Source organism: Channa argus, chromosome 7 (genome assembly GCF_033026475.1).
Source record: "Channa argus isolate prfri chromosome 7, Channa argus male v1.0, whole genome shotgun sequence".
Classification (NCBI taxonomy): domain Eukaryota; kingdom Metazoa; phylum Chordata; class Actinopteri; order Anabantiformes; family Channidae; genus Channa; species Channa argus.
Genome location: NC_090203.1, coordinates 26,719,193 through 26,734,495, shown reverse-complemented (window position 1 = coordinate 26,734,495; position 15,303 = coordinate 26,719,193). Strand labels below are relative to the sequence as shown.

Below are 15,303 nucleotides of genomic sequence, written 5' to 3'. Positions count from 1 at the left end.
TCACTGCTTTGTATCCCAGCAAATTAGTGTAAAGGCAGAGCAATGTGAGACACCCATATCTTCTCTCACACAACACAGACACAACCGTAATGTTGCAGAAAGAACTAAGTGAATTTATTGTTTTGTAAAAATGTCGCAATAAGCTCCAGCGACTGAACATGATCCATAACCACACAAGCTTAAAATGGAGAGGGAGAAATGTACTTGTGCAGAAAACACCAGAGGTGGGAAGTAACAAATACTCTGTTACTGTATTTAAGTATAATATTTAGAAATCTGTAGTTTACTTTAAATTTTATGTTTCTGATAACTTTTTACTTTTACTCCCAAAATGTAAAAAATAAAAATATTTGTACTTTTTCATTCTTATGTTTTCAAAACTGTGTTACATTATTTAAATGACTAAGGTGGCCAAAGCATCCGAATCACATCTTCTCAACTATTTTAATGCAGAGAGGAGCTGTCAATGCCTGGTGTGGCATATGAGCAAAGAACAAGTCTGACAGCAGTGCAGAAATATGCTCTTCTGAATGTTGTCGAGCTTTCACCCTTCTAACCAATCAGAGAGGGAAAAACCCTGTGAACCACATACTGAAGCAAAAGGTAACCATGTGTGTAACTGAATTATGACTTCGAGTGAATTAACAGCAGATGAAAATGTCATGGCCCCTCAGGTAAAATATACTTCACTGAATTACTTTTCACTGGAGCAGCAGACAGGCTGATGAACTGCTCCGGAATCGAAATGAGCATTGAAAGTCAGTGGTTAGGCTGACAACTCAATTCCTGAACTTAGCTTCATATGTGGGCCACTGTGAAAACCTTCAGCAATGATGAAGTAGGTGTAATATTAGTCATGCCGTCCTCCCCCTGAGCTGTTGAAACTCCTGCTTCTTCATCCTGATGATCGCGTTACTGTACGGTTTGGGATATAGGTTAGTTCTGCAACAAACAGGGTGAAAAGCTTAGATTTTTTTAAACTAATGCCAATATTAATTCTGCTTATGGGTCCGATCCTTCTTGCTGATGCTGTTTGATTAAAAAAACTTAGGCCTACGCAGGTTTTCAGCAGGAGTGCAGCTGTTTTATCTTTGTCTGAACACTCTCCCTCTGAAGCTTCTACAAAGTAAATTCGCCAGTGTAAAAATCCAGTGACAAAGTCTGTTGACGCTTCCAGGGTTATTCCAACATCACAAAGAGTAAGATCACCCCCAGTGTTGGTGAGATTATCTAGAGTTGTCCGTAATGCCAGAACAGCATATTATTCTTCATTAATAGAAGAAAACAAGAACAACCCCCTGTTTCTGTTCAGCACTGTAGCCAGGCTGACTAAGAGCCATAGTTCTGTTGAGCCTAATATTCCCTTAACTCTGAGCAGCAATGACTTCATGACTTTCTTAATAGATACGTTCATATTAGATATCATCAATCTATCCTTAGAAACAGGTTATGTACCACAGGCCTATAAGGTAGCTGTAATTAAACCACTACTTAAAAAACCCTGTCTTGCCCCAGGTGTTTTAGCCAATTACAGACCAATATCTAATCTCCCCTTTATTTCTATAATCCTTGAAAAAGTAGTCGCAAAACAATTATGTGACCACGTGTACAGGAATAATTTGTATGAAGACTTTCAGTCAGGATTTAGAGTTCATCATAGTACAGAAACAGCACTGGTAAAAGTCACCAACGATCTTCTCATGGCCTCAGATACTGGACTCCTCTCTATACTTGTTCTGTTAGATCTTAGTGCTGCATTTGATAACATTGATCATAACATTTTATTACAGAGACTGGAACGTGAAATTGGGATTAAAGGAACTGAACTAGGTTGGTTTAAATCTTATCTATCGGATAGATTTCAATTTGTTCATGTTAATGATGAATCCTCCATGCACACAAAGGTTAGCTATGGAGTTCCACAAGACTCTGTGTTAGGACCAATACTTTTTACTTTATATATGTCTCCTTTAGGCAACATAATTAGAAAACACTCCATAAATTTCCATTGCTATGCTGATGATACCCACCTATATTTATCTATGGATCCAGATGAAAACAATCAGTTAATAAAGCTTCAAGCCCACAAGACATAAAGCCCTGGATGTCCCACAATTTTTTCTGTTGTATGACACGCGTCTCAAAAATGTGACTGGCTTTCTGTGTAGACACAGTGTAAGTCTGAAAGATATGACTTGGTTTAGCGTAGTGGGACGACTGGAGGATTACATCAAAAAGGTCTGACTAATTATCATGAGCTTGTTTTCTGCTGTTGTACTTAGGGACCTGGAGTTAACACGAATACTGTTCTTTGTGCTCGTAAAAACACAGTTTTTTGGGACCAGCACGGCACGTTTCAGTGTCTTGCCCAGAGCACAAACCTCTGACCCTATGGTCTGTAGGCCATATAAACGCAGTTTGAGTACATACAAGAGAGTAACAACACTTAGTTTCTACTTACGGAGCTTACAACTGTACCTCATGGTACCTATCAGCAGATTTGCCAGCTTTGGAATTGGCAGTGGGGTACTGAGTTTTTTATTTTATCAAATTTGAAAGACAGGTCAGATCAGTACATGAAGCACAGCCCAAAGGTAATTGAATACAACAGAATCAACCGTTTGGACAGGAGTATCCATTTCAAGCTGCATTAAATCCACCGACAGCTGACTGAAAGCACACTGAAGACACACTGGACTAAGACAGCAAGACCCCCTCCTCTTTTCCGGTATATCCGTAGCAGGGAGAAGCCAGCAGTGTAATTGAGCTCTCTGTTACTGTATATTCCCATTCAGCCAGGTCTTCGTTCAACTCTCTCTCAATGGCTGCTAACTAAAGCAGAACGTTTATCCACTTTGTTGCACGGTGACCTCACATGATCATATTTGAAGGAAAAGGCTTAAATCTGTTTTTGGCGACACCCCTGCTCTGCACCTCCTCAAGTCCTTAGAGAATTTCATGTTCAAGCATCAGAGCACATGGCTACTGTAGTATGTTCTTCTACAGCTGGTTAATTTGGAAGAAACATTAATCTTTTAATGTCACTGAAAGCACTACAGCCCAAAGCGAGCATTGTATTTAATGTACCTGGGCAGGGGAGAGGAAACCATCAGTGATCCAACCGGGTTTTGGTTCAGCTTTTTTAATAGAGTAAAAAACTGTAGGGCTAAATGAGATAAACCTTGAAATAATAAGCAGCTGGACTGGAACATATGTATCATGAATGGAAACAAAATCTGGTTCCACTATATCCAGAAATCACACACGTCTGCCTGGCCAAGCATTTCTCTTCACATTTGGACTAGAATCAAATAAGGAGGCAGAGAAGCTGATCAACATGTCAAATTTAAACAGTGATAAGGGGAGCATCTCTCTTTGTGTGTGTCTGTGTGTGTGTGCATGTGTGTTTGTGTGTGCACCTTGGTGCTGCTGTCAGAGTGGCGCCGGGAACACAGCTGTAGCTGAGTCATCCATAACTCTTGCTCCTGGGCGTCCAAAGCTAACAGGAACAGAACAAAGTGTCAATGTTAAGTGTTTTCTGCTGTCAGAAAACTGTCTGTATAGATACAGTAAATCTCAGGTAGTGGAACCTTTCAGAGTAGTTCAACTGGTTAAACACAGGTCAGGTGACAAATTAGATGAAAAAACTCCCTAAAGTATCTCAGTATTGTGTTGTGTTACCATGTGTGTGGTAAAACAAAGCACATCAGTCCAAAATCTGCCACTTCAGTGTCCAATGTGACAGTAAAGGCTGTAGGTTATGATTCACATTTTCATATTTACAGTATAAAACCTTTCAGTGACTCTGTGTCCTCTATGGATGCATGTGATGTTTTTCCACTATTTTATTAATTGCCACCCACCTTTTTATGCTGAGGAGACTATTGACTGTTTTTTTTACCCTACGTCTGTCCCACTAACACACTGGAGAGGTCAACAAGTCTCTCCCAAGGCCAAATCAGAGAGACAACCATACAACATACAATGACAAGCATTCACACTCACATTCACATCTACAGGTTATTTAACCTAACACACATGTCTTTGGACTGCGAGAGCACGGGGACAACATGCAAACTCCACAAAAGGAAAAGTAGTGCGATTTGGTCTGAGGAGCTAGATTCAACTGTCAATCTCACAGATTAATCTTTACAAATTGTTTTTATGAAATGAGCATTATTCCATTCCGTCTTCATGGGGAGGCTGAATGTTTGATTTTACATAGAATAGCTTGGTTGACTTTTCTTCGGCAGGTAACGTCCAGAAGAGAAATGAGGGGCCAGATTTTTGTCTGGCGTCAAAATCAAATATGTATGGGGATGAGAGCACAGTTTACATGAGCCACCTAAATAGAAAGTACCTTTGTCTTTGAACTGAAGCTTTTGAAGACCCATGGAGGGTCATCTTAAAGTTTTTAAATTTATTTCCAAAGGCATGGTTTGGAATTTTTTAAGATGTCTTAATAAATTATCGGGTTAAAATATGTAATTGCCTGTAAGTACGTGACATAAGGTCTTAGTTGCTGTAACTTTTCCCTATTCTGTGCCACCTACTGCATCTATCTGTAGCCTTCTACAGTACACAGTAAACCACAGGACCCTCCTGTCTGCACTATGAATTGGGCATCAATGCTATGGCTTCTCCATATCCTATCTTAGCTATGCCAATAGTGTAGAGTTCTCACTGTCCTCTCCCACTGGATGACTCCACATTCTCATTATACATTTCTGGCTGTTGCTCTGACAACTCTGCTTGGATAAGAAAAAGACATCTTCAACTCATTCTCTCCAAGACAGAGGTTGTGGCCTTACTGTCGTGACCTTTCAGAACAGAATCAACAAATACAATATGCAACCCAACTTTCAGTTCAGGCATTGTTCATATCTCTTCCTGACTACAGCAATGTCCTACCACGCAATACATGTCTCACCCCTGTTCAGAGCTCTGTACCGGTAGCTGCCCAATACAGAGCACAACAGCTTCCACCTGAACTTTGTCATCCGTGTCTACAATTCCTTTTGTCCACTGTACCAGCGAATGGCCTCTGGTGGTCCCTACACTACACAACATACTTTTTATTCTGTGAGAATACACAATTAAAGACAATGATCTAAAACTCAAAATCAAATCTACTCAAACTCAAAGCCATCCCAGTCACCAAGAGAGTGACTGGGGACAGGGAGTGAAGTGGACAGGTGAGAAACAATTCACACAGGAATTTTATTCAGCATATTTTGTGCTGAACAGCTCTATGCTACTGTTTTCTGGGAGCCTGTCTTCTTGATCAACTTCCCAGCTCTGCCACCAGTTCATCCCGGTTTCTGTGCACCTCTGGTTACAAACTGTAACTATTCTGTGGCTACTATGCCCACTCTTAAAACTGGTACAGATAGTAGTGTAAATATTGTTTCTGTGAGAATTCTATGATTTTATTTAGATATCAATTTTTATGTAGACCAAGTAATACCTTACTATCAAGTTCATTTCAGCTCGGCAATGATTAGTCTAAACAAACAGATGTGAAGACAACCAACCACTGGAAAGATAACAAAACCAATCCAGCAGTTTTATACAAATTCACTTAAAATATGAAATTAAAAATTAGCTACATGTTAAAAAGACTTAGGGATTTAGATTTAAGTTACCATTGAATTGTACTTTTAAGAAACGATTCTGTTGTTGTCCATTCATTATCTTCTGCTTATCCAGAGTCGGGTCACAGTGGCAGAAGGTTTTGTGTGGCTTTCCAGATGTCCTACTACTCAATAAATTCCTGCTCCTCTGGCGGGATTTGGAGGTGTTCCCAGGCCAGCTGAGATATATAATCTCTCCAATGTGTTCTGGGTCTACCATGCAGTCTCATAACAACTGGGTGTCCCTGGAAGACCTCCAAAGGAAGGAACCTTGGCAAAGGTTGAAACATAGATTGGTAAAATGAGAGCCTTGCCTTGTGGCATAGCTCCCTCTTCACCACAACAACCAGTTTAGTGCTGATACTACAACAATCCATCTGTCAACCTCACAATCCATTTTACCCTCACAAGACCCCAGGATACCTAAAATCCTTCACTTCGGGTAGTGAATCATTCCAAAGCTAAAGGGGACAATTCACAATTTTCTGCCAGACAACTCCCTTTTTGCTTCTCTCCCTTCTGACCTGTCCAGGGTTTTAGATCATAAACAGTGTATATACAAAGAATCACATGGTATCACATGCATGAACCAAAACACACACACACACACAATATCTTTCTGTCTCACACACAACACCATGTGCTCACATAAGAACAACCTGTAGACCTACAAACACAGTCACGGTGACACATGCATAGATAGATGCAGTGTATACATAGCAGTGCAATTACAATGTAATTGCCAAGTCATTGCATGGACCTTCTGATTATAGTAAGTCATAATTTGTGTTTACCGATGAGCTCACATCCCTGACCAGCTGCCATTTTGGATATAGGATAGAACAATGTGGTGTAACATATAGTATTAAAAACAATGGTCAGTAAACATTACAGACACAACTTGGGAGATGACTGGCTGCTACAGATGAACAGGAGTGACAACACTACGCATGCATTGAAGAATTTTATTCTGTTGTATTTAAATCTACGTGATACAACGCCAAAATCAGATGGGAATAAAGCATCACATTTGATTTTACTATCAAATGTGAAAAATTTAATAATGAAAATGTTTTAATGCAAAGACAATGATCCACTTGTGTCTGCAGTGTGGTTCCTGGTTTGCCACCCCCCTCAAAATACCCATTTCTTCAGAAGGTAATTTTAGCTGCTTGACATGTTGCAGTAGTAAGCAACATCTTGCATTTCAGAGACATTCAATAAGCTGATGCTAAGGTAATTTCAGAAGCCATGGATGTAATTTAAACATCTTTTATGTTTACTGGTGACACTGGGTTTCAACCACCTACAGATGTAGAAACTTTTTAGGCAGCATGGTAAACAGCACCCAACCACATTTTACAGTACATGCATGATGAACTTGCATGTTGAAATACAGTTACTCTTATACCTATAACTCTAGGGTGGGCAGAGCAACACACACACACACACACACACACACATGAACAGTGGCTCTGGGACTTGGTGTTGTGGCTTGCAGGGGGAGCAGGGCAGGTAGCAGAAACTCTCACTCAGAGATTGTCAAAACTTTCTAAAAATATGTTTTCATTTTGTCACTGTGGGTTAAGTGTAGACTGAAAATCCAAACTAGTCTTTTTTATCATTGCTCATTATATTTAGAATGCAGCAGGCCTTCACATGCCTGGGAGGTGTTTGAATTGTTTCCAAAGCAACTGTAAATCTTTATCTTGACGTTCTCTAAAGTATATGGTCTAAAGTAAATGGTCTGCACTTACCTAACACTTTTCTACCTTATCAGTATCTAAAGCTCTTTACACTGCCTCTCATTCACCCATTTGCACTCACACACAACAGCAGAAATCCTACCACATCTCTGTTCAGTCTATTAGAGTTTGGGAATGTCAGCTGGAGTTTACAGGTAAACACAACCTTTACCTTTGCAGTTAAATGATATCCAGTGGTACCCAAACACATCAGTGACAATGATAGCACTAATGCAAAATGAAGTGCACCACTTTTTCTTTTATACACAATATGTAGTTGAGTAGGAGAAAAGTGTGAATAATAAAAGTTTCCAATACATCTTAGACCAGTAACTGAAAACCTCTTGTAAACATGAGGCATTTAAGCCACATCTTTTAGCTGTCCTGATGTGTGGGTTTAAGAAAAACATGTATCTATTTGAAAAAAGCGGTCTCCTCAGCTGCCATGTACCTGGGGCCTTAAGTCTTAAGTCTTTATTTGGTTTGGATAACAACAGTGACTGTGTGCTGGGCTCTATATGCGCAACAAATACACATGTGAACTACATTTTACACTGTACATGTAGACACAGATGTGTGTAGACACAGATACGGTACAGGATTGAAACTGCTGCTGCTGCTGCGCTGCTAAAATGCAGCTCACACTCTGCCCTTTGTGTGGACATGTGGACAAAACTAAGCCAGTGTCTTTGTTGTTGGATGTTGGAGTTTCATAAATTAAGCTTTTAAATCTCTTTCATAAAATTCCCTCTTTGCAGCCATTAGTATTGTGTCATATTAATGCAACTTTGAAGATAAAAGGTGTTATAAAACAATATATTAGAGGACTTCAAATAATGGCAGCTAAAAGCGATATGTCCTAGTCTTCATGTTTTTTTTTTAATTGTTAATATTTATTAACCATTTAAGAAACTCTAGATTCTATACAAAAAAATATGTTTCTTATTGCACAATACATAAAGACACATTTTCTCACCTCTGAGTTTGTAGCAATCCCCAGTAGCTGACTGAATAGTAAACATGTAGGGAAACTCATCACCTGAGATAACCATTGCTCCAAGCAGTGGCAAAGAGCCTCTGGGAGGTCGCTGACCTTTACTGAGTTCATTTAAATAATACTGGAGCTGACTGGTCTCTGGGTCCAGGACAAAATATCTGCAGAAAGAAGGGAGAGAAAAAGATAATGATTAAGACAAGGAATATGAGATTGAGAGAGCTAAAATTGACAGAAATGCAAGTGTCTGGGGCCACAAAACTCACAGTAATCATCTAATAGACAATTATTAAACATGCACACACAAGCGTACAACCAATTGTGCTGAAACTGCCTCAGACATTGCATCTCAGTTTGTTTCTTTATCTGCAGTTGTTACTCTTATTTTGTTTGATTAGTAGTTTTTATTGTTATATTGTCTGTATTTTGCTTGAATTGTCTGGATTTTGACTGTGGAACATGGCCCTGAAGCAAAATTTGTATGTGTGCATAAATCTGATTCTTTTCTGTCCATCCACACCTTCAAACTTTGGAGGCAGTGAAGTAAAAAACAAACAGACATTCAGACATTTAAAATCCTCTTTCACGTCAAACTGAAAACAAATTTCCTAAATTAAGTGAAAACAGAAAACAGAAAACAATTGATTGCATAGGTTTTCACCCCCTTTAAAGTGACCCACTTATTGTCTTATCTAGAAGGTCCAGTTACTGGTGTTGCAGTGTCCTGACCAAAAACCCCACCAATCTGCCTACATTAGGGAGACATATAGAAAATATTTAAACTGGAGCCAAACAAGAAAGAATTGAATGGAAAATGACAAAAAAAACAGCATAGAAGGATGGAAGACATGATGAAAGAATGAGTTTAATAAAAGTGGAAATCAAAAGAAGTTGAGAAAGTTGAAAAGTTGACCTTAAAGAAAAATGACAAGACAGCAAAAATATATTTACATTAAAGAAAAAAGGAGACAATTAGAAAAGAATTTAAAGAAGAATAAACAGTCAAAATGTAAACAAGAAGAAAGTAGGCAGTAAAAAAGATATTTTAACATACTGACATATTTTACTAGTAACATCCTGGGGCTCAGTGGTGGTTTATTTTGAAAAGGTGGCACATTTCCCAACATCCTGCTGACATTCTGTTGCTCAGTTGCACTTTTATTGTGGATTTCTGGCACAGTTTCCAACATCCTGATAATATCCTGTTGCCAACTAATGCTTTTACTTTGAAAATATATCACTTTGTAGCCATTTTCGTGAGGTTCCACGTCAAAACGGGCTTACTTTGAGAATAGGAATTTTATTGTGACAGTGAATTCAATGTTGTTTGAACTAGAAAGAAAGGAAGAGAAAAGGAAGAAAAGGAGTAAAACATGGGGTAGGAAAGAATAGACTGGGAGACAAGAGACAGGAAAGATTAAAGGAAAGGAACAGAATAAAGAAATGAAGAAAAAAGTGAGACAAGGGATGGAGGACAGGAGGAAAGAGGAAAGAAAGGATGATGCTTAGAGGATGCAAAAAAAGAGAAAAAGAAATAAAGCTCCAAAAATGGATGAATGAGCGAGAGATGGATAGAGGAGAGTTGGAGGTAGAGATATAGAAATATTGAGTGTTTTCCAATAAACAGCTGAGCAGAGACTCAGAAACAGAAACACTGTGCCTTAGTAATGAGAGAGACAGAGGACACATGGGTGATCATGGAACTGCAGGTGTTTCTCATCCGCCTGTGGCAGAGAAGTACAAGCTGTTAAAACTGAAACTGCCTGTAACTTTGCCTAACAAAATGGGCAGCAACACAAAAAGTGTAAGTCATATCAAAAGAATGTCAAGACTGATTGTCTGGAGGCTTCACTGAACACAGTGTTACCTTTAATGTGAAGATATTACATAGAATGAAGTTCCTGTGGTGATTAAAAAACAATTTCTGGCCTGATGTTATGATATGATGTTGAGAATATGAGAATTTTAGACAGCTCTGTCTCGACTGTTGCTCACAATCACAAAATTCTCGGGACTTTTTCGAGAGAGAAAGAGAGAGAGACAATTTATCCTGAGACCACTAGAACAAAGTCCATATTATGTGCTTGAGCCTGAAGGCTATAAATTGACTTAAGAGAAGAAAACAGACAAGTTCAGAAAATCTGAAAGGAAGAAATCAGAGTGAGTGTGACATGAAGCACTGAAGCATCTCCAACATTGTTCAATACATATCAGTAAAGTTTAAATTTGACTGAAAACTACATAAAACATTAACTGCAAAAGTTTAAAAAGTATAAAGGATTTTAAGATACTGACCTTCAGGGGAAAAGCTAAAATGTCCAAGACCCATTTAAAGTTTAAATTACATGTCTAAACATGTAATCATAAACAAGAAAAGTAATAGCACCTGTCTCCTACTGTAGGCACAGCTTTCCCCCATTTGTTAGGCTAAAATATGACGTATTATTTGTGTTGCTGATGGCTGGAATATATATAATGATGGAGGGAGCTGTAAACTCTAATGAGAGACTACAAAAGAGAAGAAGGTGAATCATCTTGTGCTCAGTAGCCTTATTATTACAGAAAAAATTATCAATCAAAAGTTTTGCAGCTGGATACCTCTGCTGCAGAGTCATACAATTAGTGCTCAGTTCTCCTTCCCAGCAGGAGTTCAGGAGCTCCTTCCATTGTAGCTTATCAATAATTCGTAGACCTAAACATAGCTATAACTCATTTGAGAGCCTTACTCTTAGCCTTTTCGCACCCAAACTGGAAAACTCAAAAACCACTATTATTTGTTATCGTGTACCGTCCTCCAGTCCCTTACTCAGAGTTTTTGATTGAATTTTCTGATTTTCTATCTGATTTAGTGCTTAGTACAGATAAAGTCATTATAGTGGGTGACTTTAACATTCATGTAGATGCTGACAGTAACTGTCTCAACACTGTGTTTAATTCATTATTAAATTCAATTGGTTTTTCCCAAAATGTAAATAAACCCACTCACTGTTTTAGTCACACGTTAGACCTTGTCCTTACGTATGGAAATGAAGCAGATAATTTAACAATATTTCCTCACAACTCTCTTCTATCTGACCATTTTTTAATAACATTTGAATTTATAATAACGGATTATACAGCAGTTAGGAAAAAATTCCACTATAGCAGATGCTTAAGTGAAAAAGCTGTCAACAAATTTAAGCAAATTATTCTTTCATCATTTGTCAATACAATGGAAAGTAGCCAACTTAATGTTACTCCTGCACAAGTAGATTATCTTGTTGACAATTCTGCAGCCTCACTACGTACAATACTCGATAGTGTTGCCCCTCTGAAAAAGAAGGCAGTAAACCAGAAGAGGTGATCTCCATGGTATAGTTCAGAAACACGCAACTTAAAACAGGCAACACGAAAGTTATAAAGGAAGTGATGTTCCAGAAATTTAGAAGAATCTCATTTAGCCTGGAAAAACTGTTTAAAAATGTACAAAAAAGCTCTCCGTGATGCCAGAACAGCATATTTTTCATCATTAATAGAAGAAAACAACAACATCCCCCAGTTTCTGTTCAGCACTGTAGCCAGGCTGACTAAGAGCCAAAGTTGACCCTAGTTTTCCCTTAACTCTCAGCAGCAATGACTTCATGACTTTCTTTATGAATAAAATTGTAGCTGTTAGAGAAAGAATTCACCAGATCCTCCCCACAAATCTTACAGATGGATCTTCATGTACAACATTGCTAGAATCATCAATAAGGCCCCAAATCCCTGTTAGACTGCTTTTTACCCATAGATCTCTCTGAGCTAACTTCAATTATTACCTCATCTAAACCAACAACCTGTCTGCTAGACCCTATTCCAACTAAGCTGCTCAAGGAAGCTTTACCCTTAATAGATACATTCATATTAGATATCATCAATCTATCCTTAGAAACAGGCTATGTACCACAGGCCTATAAGGTAGCTGTAATTAAACCACTACTTAAAAAACCCTGTATTGACCCAGGTGTTTTAGCCAATTACAGACCAATATCAAATCTCCCCTTTATTTCTAAAATAATGGAAAAAGTAGTTGCAAAACAATTATGTGACCACGTGTACAGGAATAATTAGTATGAAGACTTTCAGTCAGGATTTAGAGTTCATCATAGTACAGAAACAGCACTGGTAAAAGTCACCAACGATCTTCTCATGGCCTCAGATAATGGACTCGTCTCTATACTTGTTCTGTTAGATCTTAGTGCTGCATTTGATACCATTGATCATAACATTTTATTACAGAGACTGGAACATGAAATTGGGATTAAAGGAACTGAACTAGGTTGGTTTAAATCTTATCTATCTGATAGATTTCAATTTGTTCATGTTAAAGATGAATCCTCCATGCACACAAAGGTTAGCTATGGAGTTCCACAAGGCTCTGTGTTAGGACCAATACTTATACTTTATATATGTCTCCTTTAGGCAACATTATTAGATAACACTCCATAAATTTCCACTGCTATGCTGATGATACCCAGCTATATTTATCTATGGAACCAGATGAAAATAATCAGTTAATAAAGCTTCAAGCCCACAAGACATAAAGGCCTGGATGTCCCACAATTTTTTTCTGTTGTGTGACACGCGTCTCAAAAATGTGACTGGCTTTCTGTGTAGACACAGTGTAAGTCTGAAAGATATGACTTGGTTTAGCGTAGTGGGACGACTGGAGGATTACATCAAAAAGGTCTGACTAAGACATAAAGGCCTGGATGTCCCACAATTTTTTACTTCTAAACTCAGACAAAACTGAAGTCATAGTATTTGGGCCCAAAAATCTCAAAGATATTATTATATATATTAATATTACCATATTGTTACTCTAGATGGCATAAGTCTGGCCTCCAGTACTACTGCAAGGAAGCTTGGAGTTATTTTTGACCAGACTTTAGTGATGGGCGAATCAATACCAAAAAATCGATATTTTGATCTTGACGGCCAGTTTTTAAATATTGATTCTCAAGTTAAAATATCAATGTTTTCTGTTTATTTATTCATATTTTCTCTGCAGTCATATCCGAATAAATTTGTAAATTATTTGTGATGATGTGACAAAGACATACATGTATATGAGGGCGAGTCATGGATATCAAGTGACATAAGCTGTTCACCTGATAAAGGAAGTGTCATGCTGTTGTCATATGTTAATACGTTTTATTTGAAATAATTGAAATGTTAAAAATGCCAATAGGTTGAACAATGATTTTGCTGTCATTTTAATGTTTTTAATTATTCCCTGGAAGGGCTCATGTGATTGTGTTTCATCGTGATCAGATGACAGAAATAGGTATTACTTGGTATGGGATCGAATCTGAAATCACTGGTATCGCCCATCACTACCAGGATTTGTCCTTTAACTCACATATAAAACAAATCTCTAGAACAGCCACCTACTGAAAATTGCCAAAATTAGGAGCATCCTGTCTCAAAGTGATGCTGAAAAACTGGTCCATGCATTTGTTACCTCTAGGTTGGACTACTGTAATTCCCTACTTTCAGGATGCCCCAGTAACTAAAGAGCCTGCAATTAATCCAAAATGCTGCAGCAAGAGTGCTGACTGGAACTAGCAAGAGAGATCATATTTCACCTTCACTAGCTTCTCTCCATTGGCTTCCCATTGAATCTAGAATAGAATTTAAAACCCTGCTTCTTACATATAAAGCTCTGAATGGTCAGGCTCCATCATATATAGAACTTCTTATAGCAACATATCATCCCAATAGACAACTTCCATCTCACAATGCAGGTGGAATGGGAGGCTGAGCCTTTAACTATCAAGCTCCTCTCCTGTGGAACCAGCTCCCAGTTCAGATTCATAAAGCAGACACCCTCTCTACTTTTAACTCTAGACTCAAAACCTTCCTCTTTAATAAAGCAAATAGTTTATTATAGTTATGCTGCTATAGGCTTAGACTGCTGGGGGACCCACCCCCCGATGCACTGAGCTCCTTTCCTCCTCTTGACCCTCTCTCCTCTCCTCTCAACCCGCAATTGTCACCACTGTATGACATTAACTCTGTGTTTTCTCCCGTAGTTGTCTTTGTCTCCCTCTCTGTCCCTTTTTGCAGGTGTCCCCAGCTTTGAAGCTGTGTGTCTTCCAGAAAGCAGCTCCTGGTCCTACCAACCTGCCCGATGTTTTGTTGTTGCTTTTTGTTGCTCTGTTCTTTTCTCTCTTCACTTTCCACTCACCCCAACCGGTCAAGGCAGATGGCCGTCCACCCTGAGCCTGGTTCTGCTGGAGGTTTCTTCCGTTCTTCCGGAGTTTTTCTCTCCACTGTTGCCTATGACTTGCTCCAGGGGAAATTGTTGGGTTCTCTCTATACATCTTTATAGTCTTGACTTTATTCTGTAAAGTGCCCTGAGATGACTTTGTTGTGAATTGGCGCTATATAAATAAAGTTGAATTGAATTGAGTTTGCATTGCAGCCTCCATGGAAACAGCATTTAAAGAACATTTACTGCAGGTAAACTGAAGTATAAGATCACACCGTTTATATTATTACAGGTCTGAGATGGGGATTAAACAACTTGATGAGGGTCAGACTACCCACAATAATTCACAGGATTTATTCTTGAAGTCTATCAAACATGTTGCAGGTGTTTCATCGCTCATTATTTGCACTAAATGTCACCCGGATTTAAACAGAAATTTAAATGCATATTATGTCCAGTGCATGCTCTCTCCTGCTGTCCTTTCAGCTTATCCCGTGAGTTCAGTGTCGCCACAGCGGATCATTGTCCGGATGTTGATTTGGCACCGTTTTACGCCGGATGTCCTTCCTGATATACATACGCAACCCTCTCCAATTTTTACCGGGCTTGGACCGGCAGTACACAGCTGGGGAGGGGAATGGGCTGTTAGGGGTTCAGTGTCTTGCCCAGAGACACTTCAACACACGGGGATCGAACCAC

At 38.8% G+C, this 15,303-nt stretch overlaps 1 protein-coding gene across 2 annotated transcripts in view; it reads right to left on the bottom strand.

Annotated features, from left to right (window-relative positions):
* Positions 1-15,303, bottom strand: part of LOC137130646 (oxysterol-binding protein-related protein 10-like) — a 61,346-nt gene that overhangs the window by 44,016 nt on the left and 2,027 nt on the right. For both annotated transcript variants that reach the window (XM_067511053.1, XM_067511052.1), the window contains exons 2-3: positions 8,355-8,533; positions 3,420-3,499 (exon numbers count right to left, since the gene is read on the bottom strand). In XM_067511053.1, coding sequence (XP_067367154.1) covers positions 3,420-3,499; positions 8,355-8,533 — 259 coding nt within the window. The remainder of the gene's footprint in view (positions 1-3,419; positions 3,500-8,354; positions 8,534-15,303) is intronic.